A 9,661-nucleotide genomic window follows, 5' to 3' on the forward strand; every position below is an offset into this window, starting at 1 on the left:
GAGCCTTCGGAGGAAGAGGTGGAATGGGGTGAGGCCACTGGCGGGGCCGCGGGGGGAAGGTGCGGAACAAGGGATGGGCTCCGGCCTTGGAGGTCTGGCCATGGCCGAGAGCTCCACCATGGTCCCGGCCGGGGTTGAGAACTCAACCCTGGCCAGGGCCGAGCTCTCAGCCCCCCACTCCGTACCCCCAACCGAACTCTCATCCCCTCTCCCCCACAGAGGTGGGGCGGAGAGCAGCGAGTGGGGACGTGGCCTTGGCTGGAAGAGGGAGGGCGTCGGCTGGAAGAGGCAGCGTAGAGGGTGGGGCAGGAGGCTAGCCTCCCCAAGGGGAAACTTCACCCGCCGCCCATGACAGTGAAGAAGTGAGTCCCAAGGGGTCCTTGGTGTTGTCCCAGCAGGTCAGAGCAGGCTCATCAGGGAAGGCTTGAGCCGTGTCCCGAGGGGCTGCCCCTTGGCCTGGCAAGAAGGGGAAATACCGCCCCACCCCCCCGCCAGGTCAGCACCAACACTGCCACTGCTGATGACCAAACCCGCTTGGGTTTTCCCCCTGCTCTACCATCTGACAACCCCAATGGTGGCTACTACCCCATGGTGTGGGCAGCCCCCCTCCCCACCGCTGACTTACCAAGCCAGGTCCTCTGAGTAAGGGTGATGATCCAGAGCAAAGGAGACTGGGACGCCCCCCGCCTTGGAGTCCCTACCCATTGTCCCACCCCCATGCTTCCTTTAGCCCTCGTGTTGTCACACTCAAAGGCCGGGCCCCCTCCTTCATTCCCACCCTCTGAGACCCTCCATCAGGGCTGGGCATTGGGCTGGCATGGCATAAATTGCGGCTGCAACACCTCTCAACTGCTCTGGAGGGCGCATCCGGCAAATACTGGAACAATGCTTGGGGAGCACCTGTGGGTCAGAGCGGCAGGGGGGCAACTAGTGGAGCAGGGTAGGTGGGAGGGGGCAGGGCAGAGCCACGGCCCTTTTCCCAACCATCACCCCGTGGGGCTGCCGTTTTTGGAAACCTAGTTGGACCCTGCTGCCACAGCCAAGAAGAAAGTAATGGTGCTCCAAACACGGTATTAGTCTACAAGCCCTCCATGAGCCAGGGTCGTCCGCCAAGGGACCTTTGTGTGCCACAAACCCGGAAGCGCTAACAACGCGGATGCTTACGGAGGGAAAGGGGCAACACCCCACCTCTAGAGACATACTTCATTGGGGTCGGAACAAGACACGTGGCGGGATTTGTGCCTCCGCCGTACAAATCGCCCTCTTCGTTCACCCAATCATTTGTCCCCGTGGCCACTCCACAGGCTGATTGGCGCTCGTGACTGGGAAATGACTGCCAGAAGGGATTTCCTCTGAGCCAAGAGATTCTCCTTACACACCTAGAAATGGCTCTGAAAACTCACTGAGTTGGCAGCTGTCTAATCTGCAGTCCATGGAGCTCGGGGCTGGGGAAATAGCCCTTCAGATGCCCTCTGTTCTGTATCCCTTAAAGGCCATTTTCACTCATTATCCGAGGCAAAAGACTCTGGGAGTTTGAGAATGTAAATTCTACTTTATTATTTAAAAGCAAGACATAAAAGCTAACCCCACCTTCCACCCAGGGCCCCAGCTCAGCACGGTGCCCCATCCCAGCACACAGCTGCTCCCGCTTCCTGCGGGTGCTGGTGACAGAAGCTTTTTAAAGATGGTGGGAAAGTGCAGAGAATCCATGAGCGATGCTGAGCTTCAGTCCCAGAAACAAATGCTCCAGGAGCAGGAAATCCAGAGGGCTGTTTAACGGGAGTCAGAGAATGGGTTGAATTTACAGAAGCATCGGTATCTTCAATCCCAGCAGCTTTTCTCCCCCCTAGGGACACCCCTGGTGAGTGGGGCAGACAGAGTCTCCATCGTCCCCACCCAAGACACTACGGTAGTTGGGGAAGGGGTGACCAGCGCTGTCAGGCTCCTTACTGCCCGCTGGCCTCAATGATGGGGACCAGCCTGGATTCAGGGCTGGCCTGGCCTGTTGCTGTCCCCGGCTTCTTTCTTGGCTCTGCTCAGCCTCATCCATTCAGGAATCCGGGGGCCGCCCTGTCATTCCCTTTGGAGAACGTGACAACATCACATAAAACTTCTAAGATACTTCCTGTCTCTTTCTAGCCGCCGTGCAGCAAGTTCACAGTTCTCAGCCTCGGCCATCTGGCTCTCACGAGCAAACCCTGCAGTTTCCCAGCTCTGTATCCCCCGCCTCCCATGCTCTCTCCCCCTCCTATCTGTCTCTCACCTCACCCCTGGGATCAGGTAGTTACTTCCTTTCCCCTTTTCAGGCTCCACCTCTCCGGGACTTTCACATGTGCCCATCAGTGTTTGTGTCAGCAGTTACTTGAAAAATCAGTTATTAATAACTAATGGATGAACTGTTCAACCAATATTAAAGTCTCATGGCAGAGATGGACAAAAAAGCAAAAATAATGAAGGGATATTGTGCCAACTAGTCATTTGTGTCTTAAATTTCCACAATAAAACTATGCAAACCTGCTCCCCACCCCCTGCAGTCAAACAAAAACTAATATCCAAGTATGTGACAAAACAGCCTTCAGGAAAGAGAAAAAACAGAACACAGGGAGTTATAATGCACTTTGAGGCTTAGATAATGTGAAATTCTGGAGCATGTTGCAGTTGACACAAAGTTAGGAGAACAGATTTCCCTGTGTTCTCTTCTAAACCAGCTAAACTTCCATCCCTTTGTTTTTTGATAAATAGATTCCTTACTAGGCATATTAATATAGAAATTTGAGTAATTATTCATTTAAACTACAGTACAGAAACATATTTCCCACTCCCCTCAGAACCAGTGCAAAGGCTGGGGAAGAATCAGGGGTAACAGAGGAGCTGAGGGAGAGGGAAATAATCACTGGAAAGGAGCCTGGGAATGAACCTGGAGGGTTGTTGGGTGTGGGTGGGAGAAATATGGAACAGGGATTTCTAGGGAAGGGGGAGAGGGATTGTTAGGGAGTTGGGGAGCCTCCCCGATACAGACCCTGGCTGATCCCTAGCCTCTCCCATTCAGTCAGACACATCTTTCCCTGTCCCCATGTGTCCCTGCACCCCCACTCCCAATTTGCCTCTGGCTCAATGTCACCCCACTAGTTCCTGTGCCCCCAATCTGTCCCCCCACTGGCCCTTCTGAACCCCAGCCTCTGAAAGCCCCCAGCAGTCCTGTATGCCCCACGCTGTCTGTCCTCCCCATATCCCGTGTCTCCTCACCTAGCCCCACAGATAGGGTGCTGTAAGGAAGGCAGCCTCTGCCTCCTTCCTCTCAGTGGCTGGCTGCTCCAGCCCATGAGCCAGCTGCCCTCTCTCCTAGTGCCACATCAGCCCCATGGTGGGCAAAAGGTGTAATTGCATGACTCTTCTCGTAACTTCCCTTCGCCTCCCCGTCACAATCAATTATTCTGAGGTGGGAAAAAAATCTGCGGGGGACATTAATTCTGCCCTTGCACAATGATGTAGAATTCCCTCAGGAATCGCTAATGCAGAGAACACTATAAATGAGATGGAGAAATTGGTCCAATAAAAGATATTACTTCACCCACCTTGTCTCCCTAATATCCTGGGACCGACTCGGCTACAACAACACTGCAGATATAAATGAGATGGTCAGCGTTGGCCTAGACTCAGAAAAGTGGTGGAGGCTTGGTCAGTGTTGGGGGGAAATGTGCCAGCTATCCCTGACCAAACTCTGGCCTCTTTTCTTTATGTTGGCAAACCCTCAGGGTATGTCTACATTGCAATCAGACACCGCGGCTGACCCATGTTAGCTGACTCAGGCTTCCGAGGCTCGGGGGGCTCTAAAATTGCAGTGTAAACTTTCAGGCTCAGGCTGGAGGCCAGGTGCTGGGCCTCTACCCAGGTCTTCTCCTCCTCTACCTGGGATTTGCTTAGAGTAGGCAGAACCAGAGGGCCACTGACAGCTTACGTTCAGCTGCTGCTGGAGTCGCTGATGTCCAGTATAGCGTTTGCTCCAGCTGAAATCTTTTCCACGCTAAGGACATTTAAGAGGTCTCTTCCCTGTCTGAATTTGCCGTTGGTGAACGTGATTAAGTCCAACTGAAGCATCACCCACATTCAAGGTTTCTCTCCTAAGTGGAGTCTCTGATGCGTAATTAGGTTCGAGCTCTGATTGAAACTTTTTCCGCAGTCTGAGCATTTATAGGGCTTTTCTCCCGTGTGAGTCCTCTTGTGTCTAATCAGAGTGGAGCTCTGGTTGAAGCTCTTCCCGCACTCGAGGCATTTATAGGGTTTCTCTCCCGTGTGGGTTCGCTGATGTGTAATAAGGGCTGAGCTATCACTGAAGCTTTTCCCACAATCCAAGCATTTATAGGGTCTGTCTCCTGTATGGATTATCTGGTGTCTAATAAGTTGGGTGCTCCAGTCAAAACTTTCCGCACACTCAAGGCATTTATAGGGCCTCTCTCGTGTGTGAATTCGCTGATGTGAAATAAGGTTTGAGCTCTGATTGAAGGTTTTTCCACACTTAATACATTTATACGGTTTCTCTCCCGTGTGCAGTCTCTGATGTGTGATAAGGTCTGAGCTCTGGTTGAAGTTTTCCCCACAGTCCAGACATTTATAGGGTCTCTCTCCCGTGTGAATTCTCTGATGGGAAACAAGGTTAGAGCTCTGACTGAAGCTTTTCCCACACACAATACATTTATACGGCCTCTCTCCTGTGTGGATTCTCCAATGGGAAACAAGGTTTGAGCTACGACTGAAGCTTTTCCCACACTTGGTGCATGTGTTTTTTCTCCCTTCTCTGTGGATTCTCCGCTGGGCTGTGGTTTCCTCGAGGTCTTTGCCACTTCCCTTACAATTAGTGGTTTTACCCACTTTCTTTCCTGGCTGGTTTCCCTGCTGCTTCTCTGACTTGCGTGGAATCCCCCAGGCTTTTCCCTGCTTATGACTCTGGAAAAAATTCCCTTTGGATCTTCCTGATAAAGTTTTGTGCAGTTCCACTTCCTCAGAACCTTCCTGCTGAGAATTCTCCTCCTTGTTCTCACTCATCCTCCCATCACCTGCTGGAGAGAGAGAGAGAGAGAGGGAGAGAATCAAAGACGGGTTATTCACTGTGCCATGGTGGAAGGAAAGAAAGGGGAAGATCAAAGAGGAGAAACACAGCACAGTAACTGTTCGGGAGATCGAGAAAGGTAAAATTCTATTAACCTCTGTAATTCCTGCTTTTCTAAAGTGGACATCTGATGCTCCATGATCAAGTGGGTTGTTCTTTCTCACCTTCCCGGCATGGAGACTACAAAGAGGCTCCAGGCATGCTTGGAAGACGAGGAGGAATAATCCAGTTATGGAGGATGGTGGCGTATAAGATACAAGATAGCAAGCTCATGCCAGCTGTCGGTGATATTGGGTGGGGAACCATGAATGAAAACCACCATGAGGATACATGCAAACATCATGCTGGGATGTATTAGCAGGAGAGTTGTAAGCAACACATGGGAAGTAATTCTTCCGCTCTACTCCGGGCTGATATGGCCTCAGCTGAAATAGTGTGTCCAGTTCACGGCGCCACACTTCAGGAAAGATGTGGACAAATTGGAGAAAGTCCAAAGGAGAGCAACAAAAATGATGAAAAGTCTAGAAAACATGACCTATGAGGGAAGATTGAAAAAACTGGGTTTGTTTAGTCTGGAGAAGAGAAGACTGAGAGAGGACATGATAACAGTTTTCAAGTACGTAAAAACTTGTTACAAGGAGGAGGGAGAAAAATTGTTCTTGTTAACCTCTGAGGATAGGACAAGAAGCAATGGGCTTAAATTGGAACAAGGGAGGTTTAGGTTGGACATTAGGAAAAACTTCCTAACAGTCAGGGTGGTTAAGCACTGGAATAAATTGCCTAGGGAGGTTGTGGAATCTCCATCAATGGAGATTTTTAAGAGCGGGTTAGACAAACACCTGTCAGGGATGGTCTAAATACTTAGTCCTGCCGCGAGTGCTGGGGACTGGACTAGATGACATCTTGAGGTCCCTTCCAGTCCTATGATTCTATGATCTGGATCCAACCCTGACCTGGTGAGATGAGGCAGAATTGGAAAAATTCACTCACAACACATTGGTGGGATTCCCAGCTTCTCCCTTCACTTCACAGATGGTTTCTGCATCCATTTCATTGACAACTCACCGGCGTGGGCGCTTCTTGGGATCTCCCTTTCCTTGGAGGCCTGAGCATCCAGGACCCATGGCTCTTCCCCTCGTTCCAGGTAGGAGATCAGGTCAGGCTTGGGAAGGGGGAATCCTGCTCGGGGTGTGTGTGGGTGTAATCAGGCATGATCAGGGTGTGTCAAGCATTGGGAGAGGATTTGTTACAAAGAACATTCCTTGATTTTAACCTGGCCCTGTGCTGGGCTGCGGGGGCCACAGACTCTGAACGGATGGGAACATGGTCACTGAGCCCCTGTGGGAGAGGCAGATGTTTGGAGGGGGGGCTTCCAGCATCTGTGCACTTAGGGGATTTGCTGACATGGCTCTGCCGTTCAGCCCCTGCCTTTTCCTCAGTCTTCAGAGCCCTCTACAGACACGGAGCTAGTTCCAGGAAGGGAGGGGGACAGGGATTGTGTGTGGGAGTGAGAATTAATACAGGCAGGTCAATGCGCTGCTTCCGCCCCCTTGAAAGCTGTTGGGATGGGAATGGATAATCCTCTCCATTGTATTTCTGACTCCCTAACCCCATGGAAGAAGGCAAAGAGAGTAAAGTCTCTCTCACACTGGATCTGGGGACATTGGAGCCTTAAAATCTAAGGGACCACAAGCCACACTGGCCACATCGCAGCCCCCCTCCCCTAGCTTCAAATAACCGAGGGCACAGGAATTCCTTATCCAGCGTGGTCACCGTCTCATAGTTCTCCTGCATAACGTCCCCGTAGAGGTCTCTCTGAGCAGGATCCAGCAGGGCCCCCTCCCTGGGTGAAACACACCGCCACCTCCTTGAAGGTCACCAGCATCTGACACAAGAGTCCCCCACTCAGCACCTGCTGCCCCAGCTACATTCCCACTATTCCCGGGGGAGGAGAGCAGGAGCCTTCCTGTTTATCATACACCCACTAGCCAGAGGCTGGTAGAGGAAATGGAGATCCGGAGCAGGGTCCAGGGACAGGAATCCCAACACCCCCCTATTCCCAGCAGCTGGGGCTGAGGGGATGGGGCCTCTCCTCTGGGTGCCCCCTTCGTATTCCACAGCAGCCTCTGGCTGGTAGGTTCAGGCTGCAGCGCCAGGGATCTGTTAAGTTTTCCTTCCCAGCCCTGTCCAGGGGGGTTGTTTCCTGTTCCGGAAATGGGCAAATTCCCAGCTCCCGCCCAATGGGCCTCCTCTGAAAAAACAAGCCCCAGATTAACCACGGCCCAGCAGGGCAGGCCCAGCCTGTCCTCCCCCTGCGTAATTCCTGCCCCTCCCCCTCTAATAGAAACCCATCCTGCAGCTCCCTGAAAATTCCCTACCTGCATGGGCTCTGAGGCAGCCATTTCCCGGGACAGAAACAGGGCTGTTATTCCGCCACCTGGCAGAGCGAGAAGGGCAATCGACCCGGAGATTTCAAGAGGCTTTTCCATTCTCACGCCCTGATTTCCACACACCCCAGCTCTGTCCTTGCAGACATATATTCAGACTCTGGCAGGCTGGGAAAAACCCTGGGTCATTTTAAGACAGCGCAGCCCCAGCCCCTTCCAGCATGACTAACCCCATCGAGACACCTTTAAACTCTCCCAGGAACAGCGTCTCCGAGCCAGACACTAGAAAAGAGCATAGAATCATAGAATATCAGGGTTGGAAGGGACCCCAGAAGGTCATCTAGTCCAACCCCCTGCTCAAAGCAGGACCAATTCCCAGTTAAATCATCCCAGCCAGGGCTTTGTCAAGCCTGACCTTAAAAACCTCTAAGGAAGGAGATTCTACCACCTCCCTAGGTAACACATTCCAGTGTTTCACCACCCTCTTAGTGAAAAAGTTTTTCCTAATATTCAATCTAAACCTCCCCCACTGCAACTTGAAAGACATATATTCAGACTCTGGCAGGCTGGGAAAAACCTTTGATGTCTGCAGCATTAAAGGAGCCAGTTTGAGGGGTATCCCTTAGGACTGGCCCCAAGGGCAGCGCATCCCCCCAGCAGCAGCTGGACACCCAGAGCATGGGGTTGCATCCCTGCCCATCCTGGCTAATAGCCATTGATGGACCTATCCTCCAGGAACTTATCTAGTTCTTTTTTGAACCCTGTTATAGTTTTGGCCTTCGCAACATCCTCTGGCAAGGAGTTCCACAGATTGACTGCGCATCGTGTGAAGAAATACTTCCTTTTGTTTGTTTGAAACCTGCTGCCTATTCAGTTCATTGCGTGACCCCTGTCCCCCGCCACGGTTCTTGTGTGACGTGAAGGGGCCAATAACATTCCTCTATTCACTGTCTCCACACCAGGCATGATTTTATAGGCCTCTGTAGTTGTCTCTTTCCTAAACTGGACACTCTCAGTCTTTTTAACCCCTCCTCGTAGGCAAGCTCTGTGTAAGCTCGGAAGTGTGTCCCTTTTGAAGTCGGTCCAACAAAAGAGATCACCTCCCCCACCTTGTCTGTGTAACATAACAGACTCTCCCTTCTCCTTTGGGTCACCCTCTCTGCCCTCCCATCTCTCCTTCCCGCACCATTGTTGCCTTCTTTCTCACCCTCTCCCTTCCTGACAAGCAAACCCCTGAGAGACAAAGAACAACCCCCATCCCTTTATGGTCCCTCCACGCTGTTTTCCCAGCCTGATTCCCCCAATTTGGCCTTTCCCCCAGGTCTCCCCGTCACCTGCAGGCTCCGGCTCAGGAGCTGGTGTCAGCAGAGCCTGGGGCTGGTTCCAGACACCGGAGAAAGTCCCCACCTGGGCTGGGCACAGAGGGGGGTTAATGCAGGTCTCTCCCTGCACAGACCCCGCTGGGGAGCAGCAGCGTCTCTGCCTCTCAGCTCATGGCTCACGCTGCAGCCGATGACCCAGGAAGCTCAGCGACATGCAGAGGAGGGAGAGAGGGACCAGAGCTCCCCTCCCATTGGAATCACCAGAGCCCTCTGGCGGGGGCTGCATTGGCGTGTCTACACCAGTGGCTCTCAACCTTTCCAGACTACCACACCCCTTTCAGGAGGCTGCTTTGCCTCGCGAGTTTCACCTCACTTCAGAACCACTTGCTTCCACAATCCGACATGAAAATACAGACATGTCACGGCCACTAGTACTGATCAATTGTTGACTTTCTCATTTATACCCTATAATTATAAAAGACATCAACTGAAATATAAATATTGTCCTTACATTTCAGTGTATAGTCTACAGAGCAGTATAAACAAGTCACTGTCTGTCTGAAATTTTAGTTTGTCCTGACTTCGCTAGTGCTTTTTATGTAGCCTGTTGTAACGCCTGGCAAATATCTAGATGTGTTGACGTACCCCCCCGCAGGAGACATCTGTGTACCCCTAGGGGTACACGGGCAGTGTGTGAACCACCACCTCGGCGAGGCTAGCCCCCAGCCCTGCCCCTTCCACCTGAGGCCCTGCCCCTTCTTCCCCCCTCCGCGGGAGCCCAGATCCCCCCCATCGCAGCTGCCGGCCCCCACCCCAGGCTAGCACCCCCAACCCCGGAGCCCCGG

At 52.3% G+C, this 9,661-nt stretch overlaps 1 protein-coding gene across 1 annotated transcript; it reads right to left on the bottom strand.

The window, feature by feature from the left end:
• Positions 1-1,532: 1,532 nt before the first annotated feature.
• Positions 1,533-9,531, bottom strand: LOC140897931 (uncharacterized). The gene is given in 4 exon segments (XM_073311230.1): positions 1,533-5,057; positions 6,173-6,288; positions 6,870-6,947; positions 6,949-9,531. Coding segments are annotated over 4 exon segments (1,188 nt in total). The 5' UTR covers positions 6,993-9,531; the 3' UTR covers positions 1,533-4,107.
• Positions 9,532-9,661: the final 130 nt, after the last annotated feature.

This window comes from Lepidochelys kempii, chromosome 14 (assembly GCF_965140285.1).
Source record: "Lepidochelys kempii isolate rLepKem1 chromosome 14, rLepKem1.hap1, whole genome shotgun sequence".
NCBI classification, from domain to species: Eukaryota; Metazoa; Chordata; order Testudines; family Cheloniidae; genus Lepidochelys; species Lepidochelys kempii.